Raw genomic sequence first — 13,372 nt, 5'->3', positions numbered from 1 at the left:
ATAATCATTAAAAAAACTGATAGCAACAAAAATTAGAAACATAAAAGAATAATAACTTTTAACTAATAAATAGGCATCAAAAAATAAAAAAAAATTAAAAAATAAAATAATATATAAAAAATAGGAATCATATATTAATTTTATGATAATGTAAATGGGTCTTGATTAGTATTGTGTTTGACGGGTACGGGAGGCGGTCCAAACTAATTTTTATCTAAATAATAATAAATTTTTTATTAGTATTATGTTTGACGGGAAAGTCGCTAAAATAATTTTTATAAAAGAATAATAATTTTTAACTAATAAATTGGAATCAAAAAATAAAAATAATTAACAAATAAAATAATATATAAAAAATAGATATCATATATTGATTTTATGATAATGTAAATGGTTCTTGATTAGTATATCGTTTGACGGGCACGGGAGGCGGCCCAAACTAATTTTTATCCAAATAATAATAAATTTTCTATTAGTATTATGTTTGACGGTAAAGTCGCTAAAATAATTTTTTATCTATGTTATAATATATTTTTTTGTTACACAATTCAAAATAATCTCTAATTTTGTCATAATTAGAATAATTTTTATTAGTATTGTGTTTGACACTAAAATGACTCAAACTAATATATAAATTATACTTCCTCCATCTCATTTTAAGTGTCCTGTTTAACTTTTGAATGGTCAAATTGACCAAATTTTGACTGAGATTTACACATATAATATAAATTTTAAAAGTAAAAAAAATTATGTTATTATAAAATACATACAATATACTATAAAATGTAATTTTTAGTTTTTCAAAATAATAATGAATTTATTTTTATGCTTGGTCAAAATTTGGTCAATTTGATCGTTATAAGTCATAACAGGACGCTTAAAATGGGATGGAGGGAGTAATGTTTTGTTATAAGTATTGTGTTTGACAAGAGAGTGGCTCAAACTAATTTTGATCTAAATTATAATATTTAATTTATCATAAAAATAATAATTATGGATTAATATTGTCTTTGACGGGAGGGGGGTTCGAACTAATTTTATTATTAGTTTTGTGTTTGACAGGATGATCACTTAAACAAATTTTTATATCAATTATAATATTTTTTATTTGTGATATGTTTAATGGGAAGATGACTCCAAATAATTTTTATCCTATTATAATTCTAATTCATATCAAAATTTATCACGCCGCCGCGAAGCGCGGTTTTTTTAACTATTTTTTTTCTAAAAAGACATGTAAAATGAGACGAAAGAGTATTATTTTATAAAGCGATACAACCACAGGATATTAAAATAACTCTTAAAATAATTTTTTAATGACACTTAATTTGAAACGGAGGGATGATTTATTGGGGTATGATTTTGGATACCGTCTAAACTGCCACAATTCCTAACGGACGGAAATTTAAAAATTTGAATGAAAAAGCCAAAAAAAGAGAAACATGAACCGATGTGAAAATCACTCGTTCCAACGCAGAATGATAGTAGGACAATCGACACCCAACGTTTCTTTGTCTGAACTCAACATTATCTAGACACTCTCCACAGCTAGCCCACTCTACTTAAAAGCTGACACACCCCACCCTCTCATTCCTATATTCACACACCACTCAACACTTCACTCTTCACTTCAGATTTTGCCTTAGATTTACTTGCATTTCCCCAGTAATCTCTCTCTCTCTTCACTTCAGGTTCTGCTTGGATTTTCTTGCATTCCCCCAGTAATCTCTCTCTCCCTCTTGCACTCTCTCTCCCTCACTCCTCCCCCCCTCTCTCCCTCACTCCTCCCCCCCTCTCTCCCTCCCCCTCCCCCCCTCTCTCCCTCTCTCTCTCTGTCTCTCTCTATCCCCCTCCCTCTCTCCCTCCCTCTCTCTCTCTGTCATTGGACAAAATAAACAAAATGGAAACTTTTTGTACTTTTCTTGATTTAGCTAATGATTTATAACATGTATCTGTGTGTGTTGTAGGTTTGAAGTAAGAGTTGTGACCAAAATGGGGAGGATTGGAGTACCCTTTATAGGGTTCTTGTTGTTGTGCTGTATGGTAGCTGTTTCAGAAGCAGAATACATGAAATATAAAGACCCAAAACAGCCTTTGGGTGTAAGGATCAAGGATTTGATGAAAAGAATGACACTTGAAGAAAAGGTTGGTCAGATGACTCAGATTGAGCGCAAGATTGCTTCACCAGATATTATGAAGCAGTATTTTATTGGTAAATTTATTCACTCTTATATTATAATGTATAACCATTTCAAGAACTCCATATGTTTGTGTTTGGTTATACCCTTTATCTAAATGTACTATACTTGTATTAAGTGGGAAATTATGAATTGTAAGTCTGTGTATTTCAAGAACTCTGTGTGTGTGTGTGTGTGTGTGTGTGTGTAATATACACGAGTATTGGCATATTTTTACATACATGATGAGCAATTAACTTCCTTTGAATAATTTTGTTCGAAAATAAGTGCACTTTGGATCATAAGCATATGTTAACACTCAACATACATTAACTGTTTACTTTCTTTGTGTGTATTTGGATCTCTTTGTGCGTATTTGGATCTGATGGAGGATGAATTTGATTGAGCAGGTAGTATATTGAGTGGTGGAGGGAGTGTGCCAGCACCAAAAGCATCGGCTGAAACTTGGGTTAATATGGTTAATGAGTTTCAGAAGGGTGCTCTTTCGACAAGGCTTGGAATTCCTATGCTTTACGGTATTGATGCCATTCATGGCCATAACAATGTCTATGGTGCAACGATTTTTCCTCACAATGTTGGCCTCGGAGTTACCAGGCAAGTTGGCCAACACCTTTTAGAGCATTTTGTTTAGTCTGCGATTCGAACCATGGATCTGTGCTATCAGTTCTTTAATTAATTTTACTATTGTAATGTAGGCTTTAATTAATTCTACAATTGTGCAACATTTTTGTTAACATGTCTGGTACCCGATATTATATACTTAAATAACTTGCTAAGTATTTAAATTTAATTAATCTTAACAGAGATCCTGAACTTGTCAAGAAAATAGGGGCTGCAACAGCTCTTGAAGTCAGGGCTACTGGAATTCCTTACACATTTGCTCCTTGTATTGCGGTATGCTTGGACCAAAGCTTTGCTACAAAGTGCTATGCTCTGTTCAGTTTCTTATAGCTTTCTTTTACAGGTTTGCCGTGACCCACGATGGGGCCGTTGTTATGAAAGCTATAGCGAAGATCATAAGATTGTTCAAGCAATGACTGAAATTATACCTGGTTTACAGGGCGACATGCCAACTAACTCTCGCAAGGGCGTCCCTTTTGTCGGCGACCAGTAAGATACTATACCTTGCTACGAACATCTTTATCATATTACCTCTTCATTGACAACTAAGGCTTTATAACTGATTATTATAATGCTAGGTTATTGTGATTTCATTAAAACCTTCTTGGCAAGCTAGGATCATATTAGCATAACTCATTTTTCAGTTACCAAATAAAACTTAACTGTTTGCTATATAGCTAGGATAACATAGCTATATAATTTGATAATATTTCTCTAGTGCAAAGTTGTTCCCTTAACAAATTGTTTGCTATATGGTAAAGGACGAAAGTTGTGGCCTGTGCAAAGCATTTTGTTGGAGATGGTGGCACGGTCAAAGGCATTGATGAAAACAACACGGTGATAGACTTTAATCACTTGCTTAGCATCCACATGCCTGCGTACCTTGACTCCATCAGAAAGGGTGTGGCGACTGTAATGGTTTCCTACTCAAGCTGGAATGGTAAAAAGATGCACGGAAATCGTGACCTTGTAACTGGCTTTCTTAAGGACAAGCTCAAGTTCAGGGTAATAAACTTATTTAATTAGAAGACAAAGTCATTCTCTTAAAAAATAAAACAGATGAATGTTTTTAACATAACAATTTTGCGGATTATATTCCAGGGTTTTGTCATATCAGACTGGGAGGGTATTGACAAGATTACTTCGCCACCTCATTCAAACTATTCTTATTCAGTTCAAGCTGGTGTTCAGGCAGGAATAGACATGGTCAGTCTGGCTCTGTCTCTGCGTGTTTTTTTATTTTTGGATTATGCAGTTGACAGGTTTTGCCGATAACACTCAGTTTATGAGTAATGAGCATCTCATTACACGGATCTTCAGCTTCCTAAATTATCACTTACCTTTATGTTCAGTTGACTGTGACCAATAGATTCATTGTAGTGCTCTGATGCATGTTTTGGCAACTAATACTAAAAATAAAAACAAATCAAGTCTATGAATGTACATTCAAGACTGGAATAATAATTTAGAAAAGTAAAATGCACGCTATGACGTTGCTTTCTGATATAGGTGTTCTTGATGTGTTGCAGATGATGGTTCCTGAGAACTTCACAGAGTTCGTAGACGATTTGATCTTGCAGGTGAAGAATAATATTGTGCCTATGAGCAGGATTGATGATGCTGTAAAGAGGATTTTGAGGGTCAAGTTTGTAATGGGTCTTTTTGAGAAGCCACTGGCTGATCTAAGCCTTGCTGCGCAGCTAGGAAGTCAGGTTTACTATTGAAACTCTAAAACAAGTCTTGTGTGATTACAATTATATAATAATCTACGAGTGTAAAAGAACTTTATAAAATCCCTTGAACAGGAGCACAGACAGTTGGCTAGGGAAGCTGTAAGAAAATCTCTTGTACTTCTGAAGAATGGAAAAACTTCCGCTACACCTTTGCTCCCACTTCCGAAGAAAGCCCCAAAAATACTTGTTGCTGGAACTCACGCCAATGACTTAGGTTATCAATGTGGGGGATGGACTATCGAGTGGCAGGGTCTTCAGGGAAATGACCATACTGTTGGTATGTCTGTTATAGACATAATTATTTTTTACATTATTATATATAGATTAGCCTCACATTACCAAACCACTAATAGAATCAGTAAACGAAAACCTCCACCAAGTTGCATTATTCCGTTTCTTAGACACTGTGCTTCATACTTCATCATCTATAATGAATGGCATGTTTGCTTTGTTAATATATCAAGGCAAGATGACAAATAGCAGTTGCTATATTCACTAATCCTTTCATAAATCTATTTTATGCAGGTACTACAATATTAACTGCTGTGACAAAAGCAGTTGATCCTTCAACAAAAGTCATCTACAATGCAAACCCCGACACAGAATTCGTCAAGTCCAATGAATTCTCTTACGCAATTGTTGTTGTCGGTGAACCACCTTACGCTGAATTTGACGGTGATAACACAAATCTAACAATACCAGAACCTGGCGCCAGCACCATAACCAACGTGTGCAAAGCTGTCAAATGTGTCGTCGTCCTCATCTCCGGGCGTCCTCTTGTCATTGAGCCCTATATTTCAAACACTGATGCATTTGTGGCTGCATGGCTTCCAGGAACTGAAGGCCAAGGTGTTACTGATGCACTATTCGGTGATCATGCATTTACTGGCAAGCTTGCAAGAACTTGGTTCCGCACAGTTGATCAGCTTCCAATGAATGTCGGTGATGCACATTATGATCCTTTGTTTCCTTTCGGATTCGGCCTAACAACAAAGGCCATCGTAAACTAAAAGAAGCATACTACTATTGAACTTTGTGGCTTTGTATGTGAGTTAGTGTAATATACTAGAATGAATTGTGAGGGTGTCTGCATATCCCTTCTAATTACTGAAGTATGTAACTCAGTATTTTCTCCAAGTTAGAAGGGATTGTAAAAGGGTTTGATTCTGTAATGAAACTCCATAATTAAGCTATGACTACATATCCTACACCAGTCATTTTTGCAGATATCGTGAGATATTTGAAGTTGATAATTGCCTTAAACAGATGCCCATATGGGTAAATGCAGCTTTCTCCATCTGTGATCAGAGCCATGTTTTGTTAAAGTTTCTGTATTCATCTATCTTTCTGGTTGATCATCCTTTCATTCATCTAATCTTTTGCCGGTATACAATATTAACAAAAGTCATCTGCAATGCAATTTACGTATCCAAATTCCGTCATAATTTATTTTTTCCCTGTGTTATCATCAGTGTGATAATGTCAATTAAGGATGTGTATTTCTTGAGATTCCAGGGTGTATTCAAATTTCAAGTCGGATTTTAAAAAATGTATCAGAATCTTGAGATATTCAACTGATATTTTTTTTTTTTGAAGAAATTCAACTGATATTTTAAATTATGCTATAAAATCTGCTGATATTCGATTATGTTTAAAAATCCGATTGTATTCAATAAGGATTATTTAAATTTTTATTAAAATCTGTAACGCCCCCAGATCCGTATCCCTCGGATCCAGGCCGTCACACCACTTCGGCATACCTGTTTTACAATGCATATCTTGCCCCACAAGTCCAGGGTCGATATTACACTTATCCTCGTCACGGGAACAAGTCTTCCCACCATTCATCTTGCCACTGCCTCACGCCTTGTCCTTGTTCGTGCTATTGTGCGCTTCCGGATTGTTCTTCTCAATCACGCATTATTCTGTTTTTACTGTTTAAAAGAAATAAAGAATTGCAAGTATGAGCAATTGAATGCTCAGCAAGTCCACTATGACGCATAAATCATCACAAGATAAATCACAAAAGGATTTACACAGGTCAATTAAGCAGATTCAAAGGAAGTGCTGCAATCAAACACACATATAGAGTTCAAGAAAGAATAAAATATCAATTACTGGTCTCCATCCCAGTGGTCCCACACAAGGCTCGATCACTACCATTGAGCGAGTACCACCCTGTGTCGCCCTCGCAGCCTGATCGCGACTGTCGAATGGCGCCACCCCACACCCACACTTTGCTAGCACAAGGGTTATCATTTTCAACCCTTAAAATCTTCCCACAAAGGGACACTGTTCATTCTCTTTTCTACCACGAATGCAAATCATTCGTGTTGACCAGTATTCCGAAATCTTTCCCAGAGTACAACAAAACTCTTTTCGTCTCAATAAACTCCTCATTCTTTTCTCAGATGCGAACAATTGCACCCTTTACAACATCGAACGAAAATTTCTCAGATTGAGAAAAAGTCAAACAATCTGAGTCGGAATACAAAACGAATTAGAGATATTAAACTGAAATCTGGCTAACTGAACATGTCTAATGTGAATAATCATTTTCAAGAGATGATATGTAGAAAAAGGTATAATATCGAGAATAAGAAAGAATCAAAAATATGGCTCGAAATTAAGCTATAACGTTTGGTAAATGATCCTTGATTTAGAACAATCTGAAATCAACAATTCTCGTAACAGCTCAAGAATAGGAACGAAATTCTCAAATGAAGTTGATCTGAAACAAAATAATATTTGAAGAATGAATGAAATCAATAGAAAGGGGCTCGATAACTAAACAATAATATAAAATGTATGATCGTTGGTTTAAAACCATCTGAATGAACAATTCCCATAATGAAATAATAATTCAAGAATAAAAACGAATTTCTCAAGTGAAGTCAGTCCGGGACAAACAATATTAAGGGACTTGAGAAAAACATAAGTCGACCCGAATGATGGGTAGACTCTAGTTGCGAAGAAAAGTTGCCTTTGCAAAAGTTTAATATAGAACAGAAATCTTCAGTCGATCTCCTCGATTTAATCTTCCAAAGTTAGCAATTGTTTCGAATTATCGGGACATCAAACATTTTATACATAAATATAAGCACATTGGACAGAATAAAAGCACAATTTTGGCACAACAAGGAAGGGATTAAGTGAACTTGCCTGGCTTCCCTCGGTAAATAAAAATATTCTTGTCTCAATTTGGATAATTGAGCTCACCCTCCAGATAATAAATATTCTATACCACATGAAATGATAAATTTAGTAACCTCCACTTTAAATAATGATCTCGAATAATCAACTATAAATTCATTAATCAAATCTTTAAATCTTGTATTATAAATCCTTACTTACAATTTATTTATTCGCGACAATAATTCACACAAATATCTCTAATTTGTTCCATTCTTATTATTATGTCGATTTCCCAAAGTCCCACTTCCTCTAAAGTGCCTCATTAACCAATTATTAACCATTTTCATAAATTCATTAATTATTTATTAAATCACCCAAAATATAATTTTATTTAATATTTCTCGAACTCAAAATTAGACTTCACCATTAAATCCGAAAAATTATTTACTTAAACATTCATATTTTACACTTCTAATAATTCTATCATTTAATCCCTCAAATTAATTAAATACTAATCTTAAATATTTTAGCCAATCAGAAGTTGCCACATCATCATCTTCCTCAACCTCACCAACACTTTCTCTCTCCTCGAAGTCAACTCTAATGGTGAAACTTTGACCGCTCATATATTCTTCGTTTTTAATCCGTTTTCAACGAATCAAAAGCCTATTCCATCTATTTTTCCGCAAAGAATCCAAAGATGCAATTTATTTTACAATCCGACAACAATAGTTTACCCAGCAGACTAATTATCGGAATCCATATATACATAATCAATTTACCAAACTGCCCTTGTTCATCCTCCCTCATCTCTTCCTTTCTTTCGTCACCACCTCCACAGCCGGCCGGAGGAAATCTCCGGCGGCTCAATAGTTTCCTCTCCCTTTTTTCCTCTCTCTCTCTCTCTCTCTCTCTCTCTCTCTTCCAGTCCCCCATCGTCTGCCCTCCGACGCGAGCGTCCGTCGGTGACGACGTCGGGACGGCGCTCCGGCCACTTCTCCTCCCAATTCGACCACCTCCCGTCCAACCCCAAACACCAACAGTATCAATTGTGTGATTAACACCTAAAAGCCCCAAATCAGATTTAAAAACCCTAATTTTATGAAATTTGGGGATAAACCCAATTAAACATAAATCTCAAATGTAAAAGCCTCGTACATATAAATTTAAACAAATTTTCAAGAGTAAAGTAGTATAACCTCATTTGCAAAGTGGGATCTTAAACAATACGTAAATATTGTTGTATTTAATGCAAGATTCTCTTGCAATATACTAAAATTAGAAATAAAAGTAACAAGAAAGCAATTACCTTTTTAATCAGCTCTAATTTAGTCATCTTTCCTTCCTTTTTCCTCTTTCTTTCTTCTTCTTATTTCCTCTCTTCCTTCTTTTTCTCTCTACTTTCTTTTAACTCAAGTGGTTTATGCCTAAAATCCCAATTTTTGGGTATTTATTTTACTAACTATTAATATTTGCAAATAAGGACTACTAGCTTGCAATAACTATAAACATTTGTCCTTAATTATAAATAATCATCAAGGAATATGTGTCATTACTTGGCCTCCACTAAACATTTTTTTTTTTATTTACACACTTACATATAATCTATTTTAATAAATAATATTACCTAATTACTAGTTTATTTATTAATCTAAATTCTAACTGTTATTTAGTCTTCCTAATATACAAATTTTCTAGTTACTAATAATCTAAATTTATCTGCAACGAATATTTTCTAATATAATATAATTACTTTGTATATAAGTCTAATTTTAAATATACATAATTTATTGAGCGTTTTTACCATATGGCTCGATATCCCAACTAGTGAATTTCGTCTAATTTAATAAAGATCCGTATTTCATAAGACTCGATTCTTTTTACCCAATTCTCTCGTTCAACTATTTTCACAATATTTGGGATATAAAATAAAATTTAAAAAAAATAATATAATTGTCCTCTTATTAAAGAAACCTATATAAAATAATAGCACGTTTACGTACTTAGGAATTTTCACGGTCGTTACAAAATCTAATGGTATTCAAATATTAATGGATTTTTTTGAACTTCATGAAATGATAGATTTTGTGTGATTGTCCCGTACATGAGATTTTGAATCATTGTACTTAAATCCTAACGACTCTCTATTTCTGAATCTGAAAAAAATCAAAATATGATACAATCCATTAATACTTATCGATAATATAACAGAATTTGAACTAAATGCCATACCCCTTTTCCTTTATATTAAGGAAATAATATGATAGATTCTGAGGACACGAGGTTGCTTGTAAAGTGCAATAAGAAGTTGTCAACTTTCTATGATAAGCTCAGTTAAGAACATATATATATATATATTTATGCTAATGATCCTTTCAATTTCATACTCTTCTGGTATGATCTTATCTTTTCAATTACTTCCTCTAGTGGGTTTTCACACAATTTATCTTTTTCAATACATATTGAAATTAATTATGCCAATACAGGCAATCAATCATTTTTTCTAATATCCTGTATCTTAAATGTTTAAATATATCAGTCAAAATCACGTTTTTTCTCGTGAATTTCATATAGTATTATTATGCATGCAGGCTAATTTGTAGGGGGGAAATAATTATTGTAGTCATCATCTATACCATTACAATAATCTTGTCTAAAAATAGATTTTAAAAGATAACGAGGATAATAAATCGAGATTAAATAGAGAGAATTTTATATACCCAATAATGGATAGCTAATTTTAATTTTAATTAGATAGTTCATAGTTTATGTGCAAGTCCGATTATTAATAGTGTCGAAAGAACCAATCATATTTTTGGGAAAAATTTTGAAAACACTTTTCGAAGTATTTGACATTTTCCGTAAATAGATTTAAAAAGATAACGTTTCAAAGATGTAATGACAATGAACATAATCTCATCTTTCTTGGAAAGCTAATCAATCAATTAACTTTACATAAATAGCACTTGGTTTTAAGTATAAATATATTAAAATATGCAACTAAGATATAGTACCTGCAAATCTTGATCTCTGAAGTCTAAATTAACTGTTGCATAAAGATTGTGATACATTGTTGAATTGTACTTTGTTTGCAGAGTTTGAAAACAGAGATTTTCTCTGCCAAAACCCCATGAAAATCACTATCAAAATCTCAGTTCATGCAGTTGTGCTCTTTCTTCTGGCATGTTTTTATGTGACAACAAGAATTACAGCAATATTGCAGAATGGAGATCAGAATGTGCTGTACAAGGACCCGAGGCAGCCTGTCGAGGCTCGGGTTGAGGATCTTCTGAGAAGAATGACTTTGAGGGAGAAAATTGGACAGATGATGCAGCTGGAGCGCAAGAATCTGACAGCAGAGATTGTGAGAGAATTTGGAGTTGGAAGCATATTGAGTGGTGGTGGAAGCTGGCCTTGTCAGAATGCCACTGCTGAGGAGTGGATCAGAATGGTTAATGAGTTTCAGAAGGGTGCTGTTTCGACGAGGCTGGGGATTCCAGTGTTTTATGGGATTGACGCGGTTCATGGGAATAATAATGTTTATAATGCCACCATATTTCCCCATAATGTTGGCCTTGGAGCAACCAGGTATGAATATGATGCTAAGATGCTATGATGGTCTTGTGAAATTGGCTTAGCACGAAGATTTTGATATATTTGGATGTAACGTTCAGGGATCCTGATCTGGTGAAAAGGATTGGTGCTGCAACTGCTCTGGAAGTCAGGGCTACTGGCATGCAGTATGCTTTTGCTCCATGTATCGCGGTACACTTTCATTACAAAGCTTGTCCTTGTGGTTTTAGGTATTATAGTATGCACTGAATTGTGTTGGTTAAAACCACTTGCATTGTTAAGGTGTGTAGAGATCCCAGATGGGGTCGATGTTATGAAAGCTTCAGCGAAGATCACACTGTGGTGCAGCAAATGACAGAACACATATCTGGTTTACAAGGCGAAATCCCTGCTGATATGCCCAAGGGCTATCCTTATATTGGTGGAAAGTAAGTGTAGATAATGCTCTGTAGTTCTGCAGATTGTTTAATTTGTTTTTGAAATGTCTGACTCAGTTACGTATTTCTTGATCAAGAACAAAGGTTATGGGTAGTGCAAAGCACTATGTAGGAGACGGTGGCACTGTAAATGGAATCAATGAGAATAACACGGTTGTTAGCTGGGAAGAATTGCTGAGCATTCACATGCCTGCCTACCCGGACGCCATTCAGAAGGGCATTGCAACTGTCATGGTGTCGTATTCAAGCTGGAATGGACTCAAGATGCATGCTAATCATGATCTCGTTACTAATTATCTCAAGGGGAAACTAGGATTCAAGGTATGCATCAATCTGCAAATCGCGTGTCCACAGATAGTATACAAAGAGTGTATATTAATTTTACTATTTCTTCAGAACTTCTTCAGAATTGTGTTATATGTAGTTTTGTTATCATAATCTTCAGGGTATTGTCATTTCTGATTATGAAGGTATCGACAGAATCACTACACCACCACATGCAAACTACACATTTTCCATCCAAGCTTCGATTCTTGCTGGTCTTGACATGGTGAGTTCAGTTTTTCTCAACTGCAAATGCAGAACTGATATGCTTGCTTGTGATTATACAGATTAAACCATTGAGGGAATCATAATCTTGCTTTTACATGACTGGTTTTCAGATCATGCTTCCTTACAATTACGCTGAATTCAGCAATGTTTTGACTTCTTTAGTCAAGAAGAAAGTCATTCCCATGAGTCGTATTGATGATGCAGTATCAAGAATTCTGAGAGTCAAGTTCATTGCTGGCCTATTTGAAAGTCCCATGTCTGACGAAAGCTTTATCAGTTACCTCGGAAGTAAGGTAATGAGACCCTCTTACCTAAAACAGACTGTGAATTCCGGCCTCTTGTTTTTTGGTTTTCGCTAACCAAATGATAAAAATTTGGCAGGAACATAGAGAGTTGGCGAGGGAAGCAGCAAGAAAATCTTTAGTACTTCTGAAAAATGGTAAATTTGGAGTTACACCTATGCTCCCTTTGCCTAGAAAGGGAGGAGAAATATTAGTCGCGGGAAGTCATGCAGATGATCTGGGAAATCAATGCGGAGGATGGACTATAACATGGCAAGGACAAGCCGGCAACAACATGACCAGAGGAACCACAATTCTAGGTGGCATACGCGCCACCATTGACCCGAGTACAAAAATTGTTTACAAGAAGAACCCTGATGCAAATTTCATCAAATCAAAGAAATTTGACTATGCCATAGTAGTTGTGGGAGAGTCTCCAACTGCAGAAACAAAAGGAGACAATTTAAACCTCACAATTCCTGCAGAAGGACTAACCACAATCAAGAATGTCTGTGACAATGTGAAATGTGTTGTCATCTTAATCTCAGGCAGGCCTCTTGTGATCGAACCAATACTTCCATCTGTTGAAGCTTTTGTGGCAGCTTGGTTGCCAGGTAGTGAAGGTCAGGGTGTCGCTGATGTTCTTTATGGCGACTATGGTTTTAGTGGGAAACTACCTCGTACGTGGTTCAGGAGAGTAGATCAGCTTCCAATGAACTTCGGAGATACAGAGTATGATCCATTGTTTCCTTTTGGATTTGGTCTACAGACCAATGCTGTCGGAGTCAGGGATAAGTAGGCTATAGTTTTTTACCTTTCTGTTTATTCTTTTAGCAATTAGT

General features: G+C 35.1%; 2 protein-coding genes and 1 long non-coding RNA gene across 3 annotated transcripts; 2 read left to right on the top strand and 1 right to left on the bottom strand.

Annotated features, from left to right (window-relative positions):
- Positions 1-1,501: 1,501 nt before the first annotated feature.
- LOC108214223 (uncharacterized) lies at positions 1,502-5,745 on the top strand. The gene is made up of 10 exons (XM_064089740.1): positions 1,502-1,721; positions 1,968-2,212; positions 2,588-2,792; positions 3,002-3,092; positions 3,163-3,308; positions 3,581-3,824; positions 3,921-4,025; positions 4,349-4,531; positions 4,625-4,829; positions 5,078-5,745. The coding sequence occupies exons 2-10, from the start codon at positions 1,993-1,995 to the stop codon at positions 5,560-5,562; spliced, it is 1,884 nt and encodes a 627-aa protein (XP_063945810.1). The 5' UTR covers positions 1,502-1,721; positions 1,968-1,992; the 3' UTR covers positions 5,563-5,745.
- A 452-nt stretch (positions 5,746-6,197) lies between these two features.
- Positions 6,198-9,258, bottom strand: LOC108214225 (uncharacterized). The gene is made up of 2 exons (XR_001805550.2): positions 8,997-9,258; positions 6,198-6,486 (listed from the first exon to the last, which is right to left on the bottom strand). It is a non-coding gene; the product is annotated as an uncharacterized LOC108214225 (long non-coding RNA).
- Positions 9,259-10,434: 1,176 nt separating this feature from the next.
- LOC108214221 (uncharacterized) lies at positions 10,435-13,329 on the top strand. Its single transcript, XM_017386091.2, has 7 exons — positions 10,435-11,275; positions 11,362-11,452; positions 11,543-11,688; positions 11,775-12,018; positions 12,143-12,247; positions 12,360-12,542; positions 12,631-13,329. The coding sequence occupies exons 1-7, from the start codon at positions 10,818-10,820 to the stop codon at positions 13,327-13,329; spliced, it is 1,926 nt and encodes a 641-aa protein (XP_017241580.2). The 5' UTR covers positions 10,435-10,817.
- Positions 13,330-13,372: the final 43 nt, after the last annotated feature.

Source organism: Daucus carota, chromosome 3 (genome assembly GCF_001625215.2).
Source record: "Daucus carota subsp. sativus chromosome 3, DH1 v3.0, whole genome shotgun sequence".
In the NCBI taxonomy this organism is placed as follows: domain Eukaryota; kingdom Viridiplantae; phylum Streptophyta; class Magnoliopsida; order Apiales; family Apiaceae; genus Daucus; species Daucus carota.
The sequence above is the reverse complement of the archived record's forward strand: the minus strand, read 5'-3'. Positions and strand labels throughout refer to the sequence as shown.

Bases quoted from the DNA above. Each gene is read 5' to 3' on its own strand.
- LOC108214221 (XM_017386091.2), top strand. From the start codon at position 10,818: ATGAAAATCACTATCAAAATCTCAGTTCATGCAGTTGTGCTCTTTCTT. The intron at 11,276-11,361 runs GTATGAATATGA...TGTAACGTTCAG, and splicing joins GTTGGCCTTGGAGCAACCAG to GGATCCTGATCTGGTGAAAA. The intron at 12,543-12,630 runs GTAATGAGACCC...AAAATTTGGCAG, and splicing joins TCAGTTACCTCGGAAGTAAG to GAACATAGAGAGTTGGCGAG.
- LOC108214223 (XM_064089740.1), top strand. From the start codon at position 1,993: ATGGGGAGGATTGGAGTACCCTTTATAGGGTTCTTGTTGTTGTGCTGT. The intron at 2,793-3,001 runs GCAAGTTGGCCA...TAATCTTAACAG, and splicing joins GTTGGCCTCGGAGTTACCAG to AGATCCTGAACTTGTCAAGA. The intron at 4,026-4,348 runs GTCAGTCTGGCT...GATGTGTTGCAG, and splicing joins TTCAGGCAGGAATAGACATG to ATGATGGTTCCTGAGAACTT.